The sequence below is a fragment of the Oratosquilla oratoria genome, chromosome 21 (assembly GCF_046742065.1).
Source record: "Oratosquilla oratoria isolate Oo_2021 chromosome 21, ASM4674206v1, whole genome shotgun sequence".
Classification (NCBI taxonomy): Eukaryota; Metazoa; Arthropoda; class Malacostraca; order Stomatopoda; family Squillidae; genus Oratosquilla; species Oratosquilla oratoria.
The window spans coordinates 20,341,492-20,363,408 of record NC_134797.1 but is presented as its reverse complement, the minus strand read 5'-3'; the positions used below and the strand labels follow the sequence as shown (position 1 = coordinate 20,363,408).

The 21,917-nt window shown below is 39.3% G+C and overlaps 1 protein-coding gene across 3 annotated transcripts in view; it reads right to left on the bottom strand.

Moving 5' to 3' along the window:
* Window positions 1-3,224: 3,224 nt before the first annotated feature.
* LOC143036755 (solute carrier family 35 member E1 homolog) overlaps window positions 3,225-21,917 on the bottom strand; it is a 44,168-nt gene continuing 25,475 nt past the window's right edge. The window contains exons 4-7 of one of the 3 annotated variants that reach the window (XM_076204456.1): window positions 21,682-21,807; window positions 11,555-11,800; window positions 11,181-11,405; window positions 3,225-10,669 (exon numbers count right to left, since the gene is read on the bottom strand). In XM_076204456.1, coding sequence (XP_076060571.1) covers window positions 10,559-10,669; window positions 11,181-11,405; window positions 11,555-11,800; window positions 21,682-21,807 — 708 coding nt within the window. In that variant the 3' untranslated portion in view covers window positions 3,225-10,558. Of the gene's footprint in view, window positions 11,406-11,554; window positions 11,801-21,681; window positions 21,808-21,917 lie in introns of all 3 variants that reach the window. The other 2 variants (XM_076204455.1, XM_076204457.1) reach the window with 2 other exon arrangements.

The window sequence follows — 21,917 nt, the reverse complement described above, 5'->3', positions numbered from 1 at the left end:
TATCTTAAAACTCGAACCTTTACAGGATGTCTCACGGGTGATTATTCTACGTACAACACATGAAAGAAAAAATAGAGAACATTTACAAAGAGGCACAAACTTAACCTGCGCCTATATCATAAATTAGCAGAGGTGATTTGAAGATTTTGGTCATTATTCGTGGAAGCATTTCTCATAAAACCATATTGATATAACATGTATTTCCACATTCAATGAAAACTTAACTGGGCTGGTACTCATTACAAAGGATTACAAAAGAAGAGCATGCCGACAGAAGACCTTTTAGTCCATAACTATAGGTTGGATGTGGAAAAAAGTTAAATCAATAAACAAATAAGTAAATATATAATGATAGATAATAAATAAACAGATAAATTATGATAATTTATAATAGATAATTCACGAATAAATAATAAAAAATAAACAGATAAGTAATGATAAATGATTAAACAATAATGAATAGATAGTATAAAATAAATTAGTCAATACAGCACATTGCTTAGGTGTTTATCTAAATAAATCTGAAAAATTCGAACTGCACTACATTGCACTGCCTCTGCAGAAGTTTATTCCATTCATTTACTACACAGCTGGCGAAATTGTTTCTACCCACTTCCATATCAAATCTACTTCCAGACAGTTTGACACCATTGTTTCTTGTCTGATTTGCATTCAGTGTGAATATTTCATAATTTTTGAAGTTGTCAATTCCTTTTGGAATCTTAAAGAACTGTATCAAATCACACCAAGTCTACGCTTTTTTTTAGAGAGAGAGAAAATAGATTCGTGTGTTAATTTTAGTTAGTTTTCGTACGATTTATTTCTGATGTTTGGAATCAGTTTGGTGGCTCGCCGTTGTACTTTTCCAAATCTGTCAAGGTCCTCAATGGGAATTGGTGACCATATGAAAACAGCATATTTCAAATGTGGGCGAACTAATGATTTATATAGTTTGTCAATGACAGATGTACTTTTAAAATCAAAAGATCCCGCAATCAGCCCCAGGATCTTATTTGCTTTCTCTAAGGCAGAAATAAACTGCTTAGTTGATTTGAGATCAATACTGATAATTACTCCAAGATCCTTTTCACTATCTGCTTTTGTTAACGACTTTAAATAACTTGTAATAGTACTTACTGTTATTTTTACGTATGTGCATAACCATACATTTACTTGTAATTTTATTATCCACTTTCAAACCATTGCCGTATTCTATCTAAATCTTCTTGAATATCTAATTGGTTTAAGTGATTACAAAGGATTACAAAGGCGGAGCATGCCGACAGGAGACCTTTCGGTCCATAACTAGGTCGAATGCGAAAAAATTATAATAATGATAAATAAATAAATAAGAGTTATAATAATATAAATAATAATAAAGTAGATTTATTTAAATAATAAATAAAAAAATAAATGATAAATAATAATAAATTGACAGATATCTAATAATAAATAAAAATCAATCAGATAATAAACTGACAAATATTAACAAACAAATAATATAAAATAAATGGCAGGCATTACATCATGCTTAGGTATTTATCTAAACGAATCTTAAAGCTTCGAAATGAACTACAATGCACTGCCTCTGCAGGAAGTTTATTCCATTCATTAACTGCATGGTTGGCGAAGTTGTTTCTACCCACTTCTAAATTAAATCTATTTCCTGACAGTTTGAGACTATTATTTCTTGTCTGATTCTCAGTGTGAAAATTTTGTCACTTTTGATGTTGCCAATTCCCTTTAGAATCTCAAAAGACTACATCAAGTCACCTACGCTTTTATAGGAAAAACAGATTCATATGTTTTAGTAAATTTTTATATGATTTATTTCTATATTTGGAATCAGTTTTGTGGTTCACTATTGTACTTTTTCCAATTTTTCAATGTCTTTAATGAAATTTGGTGACCATACAGAAACAGCATATTCCAAATGTGGACAAACTAAGAATCCTTTGCCATTCTGCACAGTTTTTCTGTCATCAGCAAATTTGGAGACAATAGATTTCAGTCTGTGGTCTTTAGCATATATATATATATATATATATATATATATACTATGAATAGAAGTGGCTGAAAAATGGAACCCTGAGGAACTCCACTTGTAAAAAAAATTCTTTCCATCTAGAAATTTTGCCATTTAGAACAATTAGTCCAGCTTAATAGAATACCACTTATTCTGTGTGAAGTTAATTTAGTAAGTAGTCTTTCTTGCAGGATGGTATCAAAAGCCTTTACAAAGTCCAGATATATTAAATCTATATTGTTTCTTTTGTCACTATTTGAGATGACTGTGTTGTAGAATTCAAGTAGGTGTCATGCAATGTTTATGTCTGAATCTACACTATCATTTATTAAACAGTTACTTTCTAAGTGGTGTTCGATAGGATCTCTGATAGTTTCCATCATTTTTCCTATGAATGAGGTCGAGCTTATATGCCTGTAGTTCAGTGGCTTCTATTTGAATATGGGGGTAATGTTAGCTAACTTCTATTCCAGACACTCCCCACCACATGCCCAAACTCAAATTCAACCCTCCCCTTCCACTTTGTTTCAGTTAACACTTAACATATCCATCTTCCTGCTCACAAACCACCAATCTCTTCCTGTTTACTCTCATCTGTACCACAACCATACATATCTATTTACCCAATTATTAAGATTCTAGTGCAAGTCCTTCCAGACCATATTATGCCTTGCCTTTTTATACAATGAGCATACAGAAAGCAGGAATCCTAGTACCATCACTCCATCCCACTTTGCCACTTTTTACAAGATGCATGGGAGATAGTGGATCCAGAGGAGGTAGAGTCATAGAAGTGGTAAACGAGTTTCAAGGGAACAGCATAAAAGAGGAACTGCTGCAGCACAAAAGTAGCATCATTCCTTTATAAGTAGGTATTTTATTTCTAACAAAATCAAATGATGTATGGCTCCTGTCCCTTGGGGCAACCCCTAAACAGTCTCTGAAGCACTGACTACATATTACCATGCAGTCAATGCGTTCCCACCTCATAGGTGGGGAGGCTATATCTAGAGCACCATTTCTAGTTTATTTCCCATCTAGGCCAAGTAGAGTATATCCTGAATAGGGCTACTCAGTCATGTCATGTCAGCTGCTGTTGAGCTGTGCTACTCCCCATCTTTGCACATGGCAATCTCTGGGCCACAGTATTCATTTCACAGATTTGTTCTTAAAAGGGAGATTTAAAAATACAAAGAGATTATGATTCTAATTGTTTTTATCTCATATAAAAATGTGTATTACACAATTCTTGACAAAATAATATTATTTCATGTAATCAGAGAAAGATCATGTGTTCTAGGAAAATTTGGGCAGTTAAAAAAATTATACAAATACTTATTGTATGCATGATTTAACTGAATATCAAGATACTTTTTCATTTATAAGTACCCTGTATTTCCTCCTAATACAGTACCAAACATCTGAATAGTAGAGCTGGGCATGTTCCTCAGTGCATTCCACTTTAGTTTGCCCACTGTTAGCGCTCTCAAACTATTAAAGCTTAAGAGACAGGTTCATACTGAAATAAAAGTCCGGTAGGCCACATACTATACCAAAGAAAAATTTTGTAGGCCACATACTATACTGGCACCTATATTGCTTTAATAGTTTGAGAGTGCTTGCCACAGCCAAACTAAAGTGGAATGCACTGAAGAATGCATCAAGGAACACGCCCAGCTCTACTGAATAGTATATGCAAGGACTAGAATTTTTCTACATCTAAAATAAACTGCCACAAAATTAAATACATTTGTGAAAACCTCCCTTCTTTCCCTAACCTTTAGTCACCAAGGCAATGAGGAAGCACATTTTAATGGGACAGCATTTGCCAAAATGTATTTCCAGTTGATGCAAGAGCTAAAAGCAAAAACTCAGTACCTTACATCTAGTTACTGTGTGGTCTGAGGTGTGATGTCTCTTTGTTACATCAAATATAAGTCAGTAAAATATCTTAATTATATACCTGCAACTAATCTGGCACTAATTTTTGCTTGAAGCCCTGTGATTATAAAAAAAATGTGTTCTCATAAACAGGAAGACAAAAATAAGTACAAAAGCAGTTACCTGGAATAATAAATATTCATGGTACTAGGTTTGCAAATACCTAATTGAAAAATAAATAAGAAATAAAGGAAAAAGCCACAACATAAAACAATGTTATTCATTCCAATATCTACTATACATCCACACATCCAATACAGAGCAATACAAATACTGTACACCTTTGTATTACAGTAGATAATCCAGTTGAGTACATAAAAATTGTGCTGGTAGGTGTTTTGGCTGGATGACACCTCCCTTATAAGGGGGAAGAGGCCTTTTGGTATACAGAGACAGAGACAGATATATATATATATACATATTACCAAAAAGCCTTTTTCCCCATAACATGAAGGGTGGACAAATCAAAGCACACACCCACCCTACAGACAACTCACATCCACCCAAAACCCATTCCATATCCCATCCACTTATATAGTGCCAAAGAATATATAGCTGCAACTGCCATTATCAAGTTCATCACATGTACAGTATATGGTCAATTACCTTTATGTTTACTCTGAGTCCTTAGTAGTCACAATGAAGGAATTAAGCCTGCTTCAAAGAGCACAGTCCAAAATATAAGAATACTCCAAAATGAGGTGATGAAACTACCTAAACTGATAATATTAATAACAACTGTTGCCTCAAGCTTCAGACTGGAAACTTGCATCCCCACAATGTTGGCAAAGATCCTTAGGCCCTATCAGAGAGATCTCTGGAAAGAAACTTTTGACTGTTGTGTTGTATTAGTAGGACTGTTCCTATGTTGCTGTCTGAAAGTAGTAGGAGGGGAGCAGTCATCAGCTCTCAATATGTGAAAAAGTGGAGGAAATACAGTTGAAGCTGACTAAGAAAGATCTCAGGCCTGGTCTGGAGACCATGTGTCAGCCCCTTGGGGTTGCACTGTCAGATGGAGGTGTGGAAGTTGATAGATTCTGAATATGGGTAACAGGGAGACGTTTTTCTCTGTCATTCATCCTGCAGGGCCACCACAGGCAGCTATCTGCCATTGGTCACTGCAGAACTGTGGATATATATATCCAGCCTGTTTCATTAGCACCTCATCAATTGCAATGAAGCTTAAATCATATATCACCACACACTATCAATCATATAAGCCTTTAATGAAATGTATCCTAATAAGAAAACAAACCTTAGCATATTGAAAAGCTTTTAGCTATTCAAGTTGGATGCAACAACTACAAAAATAAAATGTTACATATCTTAATATTACAAAGGTATAAAATGAGTTTAAGAGAAAAAAATACTGCACAAAACCTAAGACACAAACATATCTATCTACCTATATACCAAGGGCTTTTTCCCCCTTACCAGGGAGGTAGCCACGTCAAAAGGCAGATACCCACTCCCACCCATTTCATTCCCACCTATTCCACTCCCATCCACCACCCTTTCTCCCCTATCATCTTAGCTCCTCATGGATGATGCATCATCCCTGACACAAACATAGACTAAATAAATATGGTATAGGTAATCAAACTTTGGTATTATCAGAAATCTATTTCAAATAAAAGTCTATTGAAATAAACACCAAATGAGGATGGAGCCTTTATTGGCACAATTTTTCACTTATTACAGTTTTTTTCAAGTACATAGTTGTTATACACATGAATGAGTTTAAATAAGAGGATTGGGGGGAATGGGGGGGGAAGGTCATTGGAGCCTAGGAAAGGTCAAGGAGAAGATGGATCAATTGTCTTAGTGTAGGAAAGGTTAAAGAGAAGATGAATCAGTTGTCTGGGTGCAGGAAAGTTTAAGGAGAAGATATAACACTTGTCTGGGTGCAAGACATTAGTTCATTGCTGTTGAACAAAAAGAAGAAAATAAGATGGGAGGGCAATTGTCCACTAAGGATGGACAAAGACCATGAAAGGAAAGAGATCCTGAAGGTCACTTGGGGATAATTGTCTCAAATTTTGTTGGCAACTGGAAGCAAAGGAATCAGCTGGAGTGGGATATTGAACAGCCTCTAATGTGCTCAATGGTGTTGGATCCTTGGATGATGTCTGCTTCCAAACATTTTCTTTGGATCTTATTGGGCCCATGTACCAGTAGTTCTACCTTTTCCCAGTCCAACAGATGGCTACTACTGTTTCTGTGTGCAACATAAGTGTTAGTGGCAGCATCATGGTGGACATCACACAAGCTGAAAACCAGACCCAAGAATATTGATACAATGTCTGCCATATCACCACTAATGCATGTCTTGCACACAGAAACAGTAACAACCACCTGGTGGACTGGGTAAAGGCAGAGCTACTGGTACATGAGCCCAATAAAATCTAAAGGAAATGTTTGGAAGCAGACATAATCTGAGGATCCAACACAATTGAACAAAACAGAGGCATGTTCAATATCACACCCCAGCTGATTCCTTTGCTTCCAATAGTCAACAAAACTTTTGCCAGCGGATTATCCCTCCACACATCTTTCCTTTCATGGTCTTTGTCCATCCTTAGTGGACAATTGCCCTCCCATCTTATTTTCTTCTTTTTGTTCAACAGCAGTGAACTTATGTCTTGCACCCAGACAAGAGTTGCATCTTCCCCTTAACCTTTCCTGCATCCAGACAACTGATTCATCTTCTCCTTAACTTTTCCTACACCAAGACAATTCACCCATCTTCTCCTTGACCTTTCCTAGGCTCCAATGACCTTATCCCCATTCTCCAAAATCCTCTTATTTAATATCAGTCATGCATATCACAACTATGTACTTGAAAAGTTCTAATAAGCAAAACGTCATACCAATAACGGCTCCGTCCTCACATGGTATTTATTTTGATAGACTTGACGGTAACTACCATTTTCATTCAAGTGAGAGTAATTGAATTTCTTAATCAAAAACACACTCATCCATACACATAATCAATTGCATTATCTCTCTGCTTTTATATTTCATAATTACATGCCTCACATTCTTCCCAATTCACCCTTTTCTAATTAAAATCCCTAACAAAGAATATACTCTCATTTTGTTCAGTAGTACTTTTTTGAGGAAATATATATTTGACAATATTACTTGGCATTCAGCTTAATTCTAAGCACTTTTCTTTAGAGGGAAATACACTGCCATTAAGTATCTTCTGTTTAAACCTCTAGTTGTAATTTTCAGATGTATTGCTTCAACCTTGCCTTCATTCAGTACCGATTCTTCCACCATTATGTCATATCTCACAATAGGCATCACCCTGGTGTCCCATTTTATCTCCTCAGTCAATTCTCCAGATAATATACCTACTATTCCCCAGCAGTGGATCAACATTTCTTGGTAATTTGGTATCTACTTAGTACTAAATATCAGGTTCATTTGTCATTAAGTAGTCATTGATTTACAACCTGGTTAGTTATAAACCATCTACATAACCATATGCCACTTTTATTTCCTTGTGCTGCCTCCTATGAGGTTTCATTCTTTTCTCTCTTTGTAAACTATCTCATCAGCCTCTAGTGTAGAAGTCCTAAGAAAATATGTTACTCTTGTTCTATCCTTTTCAAAGGATGGGTTACTGTCAGTTATGAAGTTTGTTAGCCATGTCTTCTAATTGTTGTGAATATCTGTCTCTATATGATCTTTTTTGATAGTATATGTCTAGGAATCTATCAAATGATTTGTTTATGCATAATACTACAAAGACTTCTTTTTGGTAGTCCTTTCTTGTTAAATCCCTCCAGCACCTGTGATATTCATGAGAAGTGTGCTGGTGGGGTAGCCCTCTAAATCCATGTTGCTTTGGCGAGGTGGGCAGTTTAGTTATGTTTCTTCCTGTAATTAGTCTTTTAATCAGCTTGGATATGGTGGATAGTAATGAGATTGGTTTGTAGAATGCTGGGTTTTCTAGTAGTGTGGGTTTTAATGTGGGTATTACATGGGCTCATTTCCACGCTTTTGGAATTCTATTTACAACCAGGAGTGGTTGAAGGTATCATTCAAAGGCCTTACTGGATTAAGCCAAGGTGTTTTTGATGGATGTTTAATATCCATGTGGATAATACATTTACACAAATTTTCATAACAATTAAAAATATTCATAAACATAAATAATGGCAAGAAAATACTGTTCAATAAAGGTGACTATTTCAGAAATATCAAATAGATTTCCACTTTTAATCTTTCTAGAAATTTAGGCTATCCCTCCCATCCAATCTACCATTACCCACAAGATGATGTGGCTAAGTATGAGAACGGCACATTCCCACCCCTTTCACTTCGTTCATATGCATTTACTTTCATTCATTCCTGCCTATGCAAATATTACACATTTCCTTAACAATAATGCTAGTTCACCTCTGATGCACCCCTCTCACGGAATATAAAGCATAACACAACAGAATTAAATATAATACTCACAAGTAACATATTAAAACTCTGCAAATAATACTTAACAATCCTTCTACATTCCAAAACAAATCTTTACAGCTCTTGTACTGTGATAAAACTATTTTATTTTTGTTCAGTTGTTTTTAATGCAGCTGCAAGTCTTTAGCAATGTTAGCATTGTTTAAGAAGCGTTATTTACAGTCGCTCGACCATATCACGACAACTTAAGTTAATATACATAATGTTATGACCAAATGACATGACAACTAAGTTCACTTAGTAAAAAAAATTAACCCTGATATTGTAACAGATCTACTAAGTGTTTACAGTGCAAGCTTCATCATTGACATAACCTATATAATCTATGACAGCATGAGATTCACCATGCTAAAATTATAAAAACAATATTAACCAAAATCCAAATTCAATTCAAAGGGTATCCAGTATCCAATAAGATTTATACTCCATAAAAATAAGTAGTAGTCATAGTAAAAGTAGTGGTGGTGGTGGTAGTAAAAATAATACATACATACATATACTAAGGGATTTTTCCCCCTTACAAGGGTGATAGCCAAAGTCAAAAAGCATAATTCCACTCCCAGCCATTTCATCCCTACCCATTCCAATCCCATTCACCACCCTCCCTCTCATCTTGGCTCCTCCTGGATGACGGGTCATCCCTGTTTCTTGCCCATCACCCTGGATCAGAAGCAATGCAGCAAGACACAGCACATCCACAGCAAGGCTGCTTCATTTAATTGGTGACCACCCCTCTCCATCCCCTAATATAGAAACATTGAAGATGGGGAGAATTACCTTTGGGCTGCGTCAAAATGTCATTCACACATAACCACTCCCTAACCCCCTCCCTATCCCCCACTCGCTCCCTTCCATGCATCAAAGTATCATTCATATACAGCCATTCTCCACTCACCCCTATCTTCTGCCTTCTCTCTTCCTTCCTCAACACCCCTTTCACTCCATCCATCTATCTCATCCTCAGCCATCCCCTCATGTTCACTCCACCCATCTCTGCCTCCCACACTTCTTTTACTAATTTTTCTTCACTCATTCTTTCCATGTAATAATAAAAATAATAACAATACTAATAATAATAATAATAACAATCTATCTATAGTATACCAAGGGCTTTTTCCCCATTACCAGGAAGGTAGCCAAGTCAAAAGGCAAGTACCCATTCCCACCTATCTCATTTCCACCCATTCCACTCCCATCCACCACCCTTTCCTCCCTCTCATCTTAGCTCCTCATGGATGACGGGTCATCCCTGTGTCCTGCCTATTGCCCTGGGTCAGAAGCAATGCAGCATGACACATACAGTATGACACAACAATAATAATAATAATGACAATTAATTAATAACAGTATTAAAATCAATACTAATGATGATAATAATAATAACAACAATAATAATAATAATAATGATAATGATAATAATAATAATGATAATAATAATAATGATAACAATAATAATAATGTAATTATTCTGATTCAACTATCCATAAAATCATGGGTATAAAAATAATCTTGCTAAAGCCCCATTCATTTCTAGCTCATATCTACTTCTACTTCTAGAGCATCATTTCTATGAATCAAGTATAACAATGATCCGAAAAATATCAATATCTGAGAATTATGCAAAATCTAATTGTTTCATTTATTTGTAGTTCATACACCTACCTTGAACCTTAATTATTATTAAATTGTGGATATGTTTTCTCTCTTTTTTTTCACAACCATTACTCCTGGGAAACCATTCAACTGGATAAAGCTGTACTTGGAACCACAGTTATGAAATAACCCAAATACCAAGTTGCGTTTTCTAACTTGTGGTCAGTGCCGCAATTCTCAGCATCACAATCAATAACAACTGTTGCCTCGAGTTTCACTGACACGAAACCCTCAGCAGTGGATGGCAACAGTCCTCAGACCCTCCCATAGATCTCTCTGGGAAGAAACTTTGGACTGTTGTCTGTGTTATATTCATGTGGAACTGTTTTCTTGTCACTGGCTGAGAGGAGCATGAGAGGAGGATTTGTTAGTTGTCAGCTCTCCATGTAAGAAAAGGTGTAAGAAACACAGCTTAAAGTGAGGGAGAGATCTTGTGCCCAGTCCAAAGACTGAGTCTCAGGCCCTCAGGGCTACACCTCCTGATGTAGGTGAAGTGGTTGATGATTTTGAAAAGGAGCATCTTAACTGCCCATCTTGCAGGACCACTACCTGACCTGCCATTAGTTCCTGCCACAAATATATCATACAGAAGATTTCAGTTGTAAAGAATGGTTTATTTTTTGTCAGGCCGCATCCACAGCTAAGCAGTGTGGATAGTACCAGGAAAAAAAAATATCATGCAAATTAAACGAGAGAGATATGAGAGAGCAAGAGTGAGAAAAATTGTGCTGTCATTATTTTTAGTGACCCCCTTCCTGAGGACAGTCCATTATAAATACAAAATTGTTATGATATTTTGTACAAAAATATTTTTTCTTTACAAGAAGTCTTTGCAAGCATCTACTTAATGTAACACTAAATTCTTCTTTATCACAAAAAAAGAATGAGAAGAAATAGCCCATTCTTTTCTTCATATATCATGAGATTAAATAATGACATTCTGTTTTGATGTTACAATTCTATTTTCATTATTCTTACTAGGATGTGACATACTATTTACTGAAGGTCCTATGTTGAGATTGTTTGCAACAAATGTGTCATATGACATGACACCTGGGTGGCCATTGGCTAGTCTCACCCCATGTGCCATGATGGGTGTGGCAGCGTTGCCAGCGTTCTGGACATCGTGACTTCCACTGGCAGGGATCCCATTACTGTAGGTGTAGAGGTAGGCTGGGTGGTTCTGAACAGGTTGTTGAGAGGTGTGCATGCCAGAATATATGTGAAGAGGTTTACTGGAACTGACTTGACTGAGAGGCAAAGCAGCAGCCCTTTTCTTGGCTTTGTTAGCATCATACTTAGCCTGAAAGAGAGCATTATGAGAACCTTAAACTCAAAACTATCAGTCACATCAACTATGTATACAATATTTCTGGAGAAGACACCTTTTAACATATATCCACTAACTACTACAGTCTTTCTCAAAGTCCATAAGATCACTCTAATAATTACCTTGTTATAAGCTAGTACTCCAAGTATTGCTAGCAACATGCCCAGGACATTAGTTACAGTGACTGGATTACGAAGCATTATCAAAGACACAGCTATGACAGTTATCCTCTTGGAGCAGTTGGCAACAGCATAGGTAAGGGGCGTTACATAATGGAGAATTGTGAAGGCAAGGAGATTCTGCAACCAGTTGAGCATCCCATCCAAAAAGAGCAGGAAGAATGTTTCAACAGGTTCTCTTCTCTTAAACTGTGAATAGATATTAACCCAAATTAAACTTTTCAGATAACATTTTTCATTACTATGTATTTGTTTTCAACAAAAAATTAAATTACTGTACATGCTAGCATATAAGTCAACATTTGACGGCTAAAAAATCTCTCCAAAACCAGGGGTAGACTTGTATGCTGAATATAAAATGTGAACCTTTACCATTGAGGGACAAACAAGAGAAATGTCTTACATAAAACTCACTACACACTGACAATAAACATGTGCAAGCACGGGCAACACTCCTAGATTAGCCTTTCATCGGTAAAGCCTCATGGAGATACAGTCGAACCTCGAAAGCCCGGACTAATTGGGGGTAAGGGCGGTCCGGTCATGCCAAAAGTCCGGTCATCGAAAATGTCGCCCTAACACCCATAGATTTTCGTAGCGGTATACGTATAGGTAATGTATGATATGGCATAGAAACACATAAGAATAATACTCTAACACTGTAATAATAACAATACTGTAATAATAATACTATAATACTAATAATTCTGTAATAATAACTGTAATACAGGCATGTAAATATACTGTATATACAGTGTACTGTACTGTATTTTGTATTACGTACACTGTAAATATCGGAAGGTATGCATGCGGGACAGTGGTGGCAGCCAGGGTTGCCGCGTTTTCTACACTGCCGTGTAGAATGGGAGTGTTGCCATACCGGGGCATACATTTTTCTTGGGCATGTGCAGACTTTCATAGCAACATATACTTGTCAAACTTTGACAAAATGTTGGTTCTAGTTTTTTTTTTTTTTTTTTATTCTTGAATGTATATAAGGCCCCCATGCCCTAACATATTCAGTAAGATATAAAAATTATTTTTTCTTTATTATTATCACTAAAATAAAGCTGAAACTTTAGCGTAGAATTTTTTCTACACCGTAAAAACGTATCTTTTGGGGTATGATATTTTATAAGTAACACACTGCTTCTGACCCAGGGCAGTGGACAGGGTGCAGGGATGACCCGTCATCTAGGTGCTAAGATGGGAGGGAGGGTGGAGGGGTGTGGAGTGTTTTCAGGGATGGAATGGGTGAGAGTGATTTTGTGCCTTTTCCTTTTTGGCTACCTCCCTGGTAAGGGGGAAAAAGCCTTGGTATATGTATGTATGTAACACAATTACCAATAAAAGTCATATTTTGATGTACCATTTATTATTTGATAACTAGTTCTATGATTTTTAAACAAAAGTTTGAGTTTTTGAATGTTTTTAATAGCCAGCTATGTAGAAAAAAATTCCTCATGTCCTTGTGCAGTTGCCACATGCTGTTATTTTACTATGTTTTGGTACAAAATTCTATGAAACGGCAGCCCTGGTGCTAAAAGAAAGCTGAAACTTTAGCATAGAATTTTTTTCTACACCGTAAAAACGTATCTTTTGGGGTATAATATTTTATGAGTAACACAATTACCAATAAAAGTCATATTTTGATGTACCATTTATTATTTGATAACTAGTTCTATGATTTTTAAACAAAAGTTTGAGTTTTTGAATGTTTTAACAGCCAGCTATGTAGAAAAAATTTCCACATGTCCTTGTGCAGTTGCCACATGCCGCTATTTTACTACGTTTTGGTACAAAATTCTACGAAACGGCAGCCCTGGTGGCGGCTTGACTGGGCCGGATTTGATTACACGTGTACGGCCATCGCTGCCACCTACCAGACAAATAGGGAACTTTGCTTGAAAATTCCGCCCTTTGTTCATTTCGACCGGTCATACGAGGGTCCAGGCATTCGGGGTCCGGGCTTGCGAGGTTCAACTGTATTTGCCAATTAAACAGTCACAAGAGAAACAATGCTATCCAGGGTCACAGTAGAGGCAATAAAATTGCTGCTTCCAACTTTGGGAGAGGACAGAAGACAGGGGTGAATGGAGAATGGTTGTATATGGATGATGTTGTGATGCATGAGGTGGAATGGGCGAGGGGATGGGGGGGTGAGGTAGTATGTGTGAGCAAATTTGACGCAGCCCAAAGGGATTTCTCCCCGTCTTCTCCTATATGTGTGGGGGGACGGAGAGGGGGGGTCGCTGATTTAATGAAGCAGCCTTGCTGTGGATGTGCTGTGTCTGGCGACACTGCTTCTGACCCAGGGCAGTGGACAAGGTGCAGGAATGACCCATCATCCAGGACGTGCTAAGATAAGAGGGAGGGTGGAGGGGTGTGGAGTGTATTCAGGGATGGAATGGGTGGGAATGATTTTATGCCTTTTCCTTTTTGGCTACCTCCCTTGTAAGGGGGAAAAAGCTTTGGTATATGTATGTCCTTTTCAAATGTTTGTATTGGATGGGGGTTCAAGGAAAATTTTGGAGATGGCCGAGGGGTAGGCGCACTGAAGAAGGTTGGGAAACACTGCATTAACGGGACTGACATGATCAGAGGTAATTGTTTGTTTATTATTTAACTTTAAACCACTTATTTATTTACTTATTTTATTTAAAATTGTTTGTTATAATTTTTATTTATTTATTTGTATCTTGTTTATTATTTTTTTATGCATCCGACCTAGTTATGGACCAAAAGGTCTCCTGTTGGCATGCTCTGCCTTTGTAATCCTTTGTAATCCTTTGTATGTATGTAACTTTGGGAGTAAGTCAGGGAGGGAAATTAGTGATTTTCTTTTCTGAAGTCGTTCATGATAAACAAAATAAGATCAAATTTAATTTTACATACATATACCAAGGCTTTCCCCCTTACAAGGGAGGTAGCCAAAAAGGAAAAGGCATAAAATCATTCCCACCCATTCCATCCCTGAATACACTCCACACCCCTCCACCCTTCCTCTTATCTTAGCACCTCCTGGATGGTGGGTCATCCCTGCACCTTGTCCACTGCCCTGGGTCAGAAGCAGTGTCGCAAGATACAGCACATCTACAGCAAGGCCACTTCATTAAATCGATAACCCCCCCTCTCCATCCCCTCATCCAGAAAAGGAGAAGACGGGGAGAAATCCCTTTGGGCTGCGTCAAATTTTGCTCACAAATACTACCTCACCCCCCATCCCCCCGCCCATTCCACCTCATGCATCACAACATCATCCATATACAACCACTCTCCATTCACCCCTGTCTTCTGTCCTCTCCCGTCCTTCCTCAACAGACATTCTCCTCTTCCCCAAAGCCCCCTTCACCCCATCCATCCACCTCATCCTAGGACATCCCCTCATGTTCACTCCCTCCACATCTGCCTTCCATACCTCTTTTACTAGTCTTTCTTCACTCATTCTTTCCATGTGTCCAAACCATCCTAATACTCTTTCATCAACCCTATCTCCCAACTCCTTTTCCACCCCCGTTCTTCTCCTCACCTCCTCATTTCTCACTCTATCTAGCCTAGTAACCCCCATCATACTTCTCAGACACCTCATCTCAAACACATTCAAACTCTTCTCTCTTCCTCTCTTATGTTCCATGTTTCTGCCCCATACAGTGCTGTTGGCACAATCACTCCTTCATACAGTCTCCTCTTAGCATCCATTCCCAAATGTCTATTCCTCATTACACTCCTCAATCCACCAAGGCATTTACTCGCTTCTCTCAATCTACATTCTACCTCCACCTTCACTCTACCTTTTCCTGCCACATTTGCACCCAAGTATCTAAAACTATCCACTTCCTCCAGTCACTCTCCCTTAATGCTCACTTCCAGTCTACTGCCACTTTCATCCCTTGTACATCTCATCACCTTACTCTTACCCACATTTACCTTTAGCTTTCTTCTATCACATACTCTCCCAAACTCTGTCACCAACTTCCTCAATTCCTCCTCCGATCCTGCCACAAGCGCAGTGTCGTCAGCAAACAACAGCTGGCTCACCTCCCACTTTTCTCCATTTTCTTTAACCATCTCCAATCCCTGACCCACTACCCTTGCAATTACCTCTCGCACTACCCCATCCATGTATAAGTTGAACGGCCAGGGCAACATAACGCATCCTAGACGAAGTCCCACCTTTACCTTGAACCACTCACTCTCTCCATTTCTAATCCTGACACAAGCTCTACTACTCTCATAAAAACTCTTGACAGCTCCTAGAAGCTTTCCTCCTATCCCATATATCTGCATAACCTCCCACAGTCCCTTTTTGTCTACCCTATTGTAAGCCTTTTCCAGATCCATAAAAGCCCAAAAAACATCCTTCCCCTTTCCTATAGCTTTCTCACTTATTTGTCTTACCACAAAAATCTGATCTACACAACCTCTACCCGTCCTAAATCCACACTGTTCCTCACCAATTACTCCTTTTGTTCCTCTCCTAATCCTGTCAATCAAGATCCTCCCATAAGCCTTCCCAACTACACTTAACAAGCTAATCCCTCTGAAACTACTACATTCACACTTGTCCCCCTTTCCCTTGTAAAGTGGAACTATACAGGCACTCCTCCAGTCCTCTGGCACTCTACCCTCTCTCCAGCAAACATTAAATAACCTCACCAGCCAGTCCACCATCACTGTACCTCCTTTTTTTAGACATTCTGCATGGCATCCATCCAGACCAGGTGCCTTACCTGCTTTCATCATCTTAACTGCCTTCACCCTTCCTTATTTCTCCATTTTCCTCACTCATCACTCTCATTTTCTCAGCATTTCCCACTGGAACTATCTTTCCCTCCCTATACTCCTTCACATTTAGCAACTCCCTAAAATATTCTGCCCATCTTCCCCTCACTGCCTTCTCTTCCATTTTCATCTCTCCATCTGCACCTTTTACCTTTTCTTCTCTACTTGATTCGCCTCCTCTTCCTCTCTTAATTTCTTTCCAAAACATCTTTTTATTACTTTCAAAATTTTCTGTCATACTCTTACCCCACTTCACATCTGCTTTCCTCTTTGCCTCCTTTACCTTTTGCTTTACTTCTCTTTTCTTTTCTTTGTACCTCTCATATGACTCCCTCGTCCTATTTTGTAACCAATCTGTGAAAGCTCGCTTCTTCTCTTCTACAACCTTCTTTGTTTCCTCATCCCACCATTCACTACCCTTCCTTCTATTTCCTCCTGTCCTTCTTGTTCCACACACCATCCTTGCACACTTTGTGACTCACTCCTTCTTGTTCCACACACCATCCTTGCACACTTTGTGACTCACTCCTTGAACCATCACACCCTCCCACTCCTTCAGATTCTTGTACTCCTTCTCCTTTTCCTTTTCATTTAAAGAATTCACTCTAAGAACCTCATTACCTTTTGTCCCTTTCTTCTTTCTCCATCTATCCTCCACTCTCAACTTACCTTCCACCAAAAAATTATCTGATATTCTCCCACCCTCTCCCCTTAGCACATGTACATCCTTAACTCTTCCTATCATAGTCCTATTTACCACTACATAATCCATCAACGCTCTATCTACCACCCTTCCATCCACCACCCTCTCCCATGTGTACTTATGCTTGACTTTCTTCCGAAACACTGTATTTGGTATCATCAACTCTCTTTCTAGATACATTTCCACCATCAACTCTCCACTATGATTCTTTCCTGGGACTCCACATTTCCCAACCACTCCATCAATTGGACCATTTCCTACCCTAGCATTAAGGTCTCCCAGTACTATTACATTGACATTTCTCCCTAAATCCTCTATGCACTCATTTAAATCTATCCAAAAGGCCTCCCTTTCTTCTACACTCTTCTCACTGCCAGGCCCATATGCACTTACAAAGACCCACATCTCCTTTCCCAGTTTCACCTTCATCCACATTATCCTTGAGGAAATCTCCTTCCACTCCACTACACGTTTACCTATCTCTTCACTTACTAGAATAGCCACCCCTTCCCTCCCTCACCCTCTCTTCACTTCTGATAACCTCCCACTTACACTCCCAAACTTACACTCACCCTTTCCTTTCAACTTAGTTTCACTCAAAGCCAACACATCCATCTTTCATCTCACAAACATACTACCTATCTCTTCCCTTTTACTCTCATCTGTACCACATCCACGCACATTAAAAGACCCAAACCTTAGGGTGCTGTTCCGAAAACTCCCAGACCCTCTTATGCCTTTACTTTTTCGTTTAGGAATGTCCCCTGTGGGGCTACAAGGAGAAGGATGCCTACTCCCACTCCCCATCCCTTTCTTCTCGCCTCTTACGATCCAAGTGGGAATACTTGGTGGCAGTATTCTTTTCCCCCACCCAATTTTAGTTTATATTGTGTTTTTTTTTCTCCGCTAATACAGGCAGATTTTGAAGGTTTTTGATCATCAAGGTAATTCCATTGAAGAATCTGAACAATGTGGTACTCGAAAAGAAGTAGGAAAAAGAGAAAGGTTTCAAGAGGGATACTCTTCCATGGAGTAAGTGAAATTGTTAGAGTTAAAAAAAGAGAAAGTGGTGCAGCAGCCTCGTTTCTTTCCAAGGCATTTCCTACATACAAAGTGACCACCAATCCAGGCCATCCTGACACAACATATGCATTTTTTTCCACTTCAAACTGTTCACTTGATATGGCAACAGGTATTGGGACAAACATCTACCAGGTGGGAAATCAAGACTATTTTGACTCAAATTAACCATGTCTTGTTGTTCTTTTCAATCATATGTACTATCCTACAATACTGTGATGCATGGAAGGGAGTAGGTGGGGGATGGGGGAGTTAGGGAGTGGTTATGTGTGAATGATATTTTGATGCAGCCTAAAGGGATTTCTCCCCATCTTCTTTTATGCATGAGGGGATGGAGAGGGGGGTTGCCGATTAAATGAAACATACTTGCTGTGGGTGCACTGTGTCTTGCTGCACTGCTTCTGATCCAGAGAATTAGGCGAGATGCAGGAATGACCCATCATCCAGGAGGTGCCAAGAAAAGCAGGAGGGAGTGGTGGTGAACGGGAGTGGAGTGGGTGGGGATGAAATAGGTGGAAGTGGATTTATGCCTTCTGACTTTGGCTACCTCCTATGTAAAGGGTAAAAAGCCCTTGGTATATGTATGTACTATCCTATCTATTTTATATTTATCTATTTGTGATTTTCTGCATGAGGGGACACAGGGGGGGGGTTGCCGATTAAGTGAAGCAGCTTTGCTGTAGATGTACTGTCTTGCTGCATTGTGTTTGACCCAGGTTAGTAAGCGGATGCAGTGATGACCCGTCATGCACGAGGCGCTGAGATGGGAGGAGTGGAAAAGGTGGTGGAGGGAAGTGACATGGGTGGGAATAGGTATGTGTCACTGACTTGGCTACCTCTCTTATAAGGGGGGAAAAAGCTCATGATATATTGATAGATTTGTGATTTACCGAAATAAGTAATCTCCCTTAGATTTTCCATCTTTCTTGGTTCCCTTAACTTAGAATTCCCCAGGGAACATGCCTCATATGCTAAAGGATCCCTTGTTATATATTCATCTAGCTGTAATACACAGGATAGGAGCTATGTTTATAAGGTCCCATCTGCGTGTCTCCACTTATCAAAATTTGCTGTCAATTCATGCCATCCAAACTATTTTTCTTGTTACTTCTCAATCAATCCATCACCTTAGGTCTCTCTTGCAGGAGATCCACACCTGCCAGCTGATCAGCAACGATTTCCAGGTGGGCCCATGTCACTCAGGGAAGAGATATGGTCTTGTTGACTGAGGATTGTCTACCTATCTATATACATATACCAAGGGCTTTTCCCTCCTTACAAGGGAGTTAGCCAAAGTCAAAGGCATAAATCCACTCCCACCCATTTCATCCCCACATCCTACACTCCCATTCACCACCCTTGATCCCTCCCTCTTTTATTGGCTCCTGGATGATGGGTCTCCCCTGCATCTCACCCATTGCCCTGGGTCAGAAGCAATGCTGCAAGACACTGTACATCCACAGCAAGGCCACTTTGTTTAATCAGCAACTCCCCCTCTCCATCCCTTTATGCAGAAAAAGAGAAGATGGGGAGAAATCCCCTTTGGGCAGCAAAATATCATTCACACATACTCCCTCACCCATTCCATCCCTTACCCACTCCCTTCCATGCATCACAGCATCATCCATAAACAACCATTCCCCTTTTGTCTTCTCCCTTCCTCAACAGACATTCCCTTCTTTCCCAATGCCTCTTTTACCCCCATCCATCAACCTCATCCTTGGTCGCCCCCTCATGTTCACTCACTCCACCTCTGCCTTCCACACCTCTTCTACCAATCTTTCTTCACTTATTCTTTCCATGTGTGCAAAGCATCACAATACTCTTTCATCCACCCTTTATCCCAACTCCCTTTCCAGCCCTGCCCTCCACCCCACCACCTCGTTTCTCACTCTATCCAGCCTAGTAGCCCCTACCATACTCCTCAGGCATTTCATTTCAAACACATTTAAACTTTTCCTCTCTTATGTTCCATGTTTCTGTTCCATACAGTGCCATTGGCACAATCATCCCTTCATACATATGTACATACATATACCAAAGGCTTTTTTCCCCTACACGGGGGGTAGCCAAAAAGAAAAAGGCATAGAAACAACTCCCACCCATTCCATCCCCTACATGCTCCACTCCCCTCCACCCTCCTCCCTCCCTCCTATCTTGGCACCTCCTGGATGACAAGTCATCCCTGCATCCTGTCCACTGCCCTGGGTCAGAAGCAGTGTCGCAAGACACAACACATCCACAGCAAGGCTGCTTCATAAATTTGGCGACGCCCCCTCTCCGTCCCCTCATGCAGAAAAGGAGAAGACAGGGAGAAATCCCTTCGGGCTGCATCAAATTTTTTCTCATACATACTTCCTCACCCCCCATCCCCAACCCAATGCCCCTCATGCATCACAGCATCATCTACACACAACCCCTCTCCATTCACCCCTATCTTCTGTCCTCTCCCGTCCTTCCTCAACAGGCATTCCTCTCTTTTGTAAAGCCCCTTTCACCCCATCCATCCATCTCATCCTAGGACGCCCCCTCATATTCACTCCTTCCACCTCTGCCTTCCACACCTCTTTTAATAATCTTTCTCCACTCATTCTTTCCATGTGTCCAAACCATCCCAATACTCTTTCGTCAACCCTATCTCCCACCTCCTTTTCTACCTCTGTTCTCCTTCTCACCTCCTCATTTCTCACTCTATCTAGCCTAGTAACTCCTATCATACTTCTCAGACATTTCATCTCAAACACATTCAAACTCCTCCTCTCTTCCTCTCACATGTTCCATGTTTCTGCCCCGTACAGTGTTGTTGGCACAATCACTCCTTCATATAACCTCCTCTTAACATCCATTCCCAGATGTCTATTTCTCATTACACTTTTTAATCCACCAAGACATTTACTTGCTTCTCTCAATCTACATTCTACCTCCACCCCCACTCCTCCCTTTCCTGCCACATTTGACTCAAGTATCTAAAACTATCCACTTCCTCCAGTCTTTCACCATTAATGCTCACTTCCAGCCTGCTGCCACTTTCTCCCCTTGTACATCTCATCACCTTACTTTTATCCACATTTATCTTCAGCTTCCTTCACACATCTTCTCAAGCTGTCACCAACTTCCTCAATCCCTCCTCTGATCCTGTTACAAGCGCAATGTCATCAACAAACAACAATTGGCTCACCTCCCACTTTTCTCCATTTTCTTTAATCATCTCCAACCCCTGACCCACTACCCTTGCATTCACTTCTCACACCACCCTATCCATGTAAAGATTGAACAGCCAGGGCAACATAACACATCCCAGACGAAGTCCCACCTTTACCTCAAACCATTCACTCTCATACAATGAATAAGCACCCAAGGAGAAAAAGCAGACAAGAAGCTCTGTAATAATAAACTTGCCACAATTCTTAATCATATATGCTTGAGAGAAAATTTCCTGCCTACTTATACAATGAATATGCATATATGCACATATATACATATAAAATGTGCTAATACTACTTACCCAAGAGCTATCAATAGCAATGGTATAACCATCAGAAAATATCCAAATAGGCAGGAACATAAAAAGGGACAGTTTCCCCAGGAGGTGCAGAAGTCTTAAATGATGTATGCCTGTATCTAGCAACACCTGTTAAAAAGAGTTGACACTCAAAACACAATATAAAAAATAGGTTACATTTTTACAGGTTTCAAATACCAAATACATAATACATACAAGAAGATTTAGTCTTTACTACT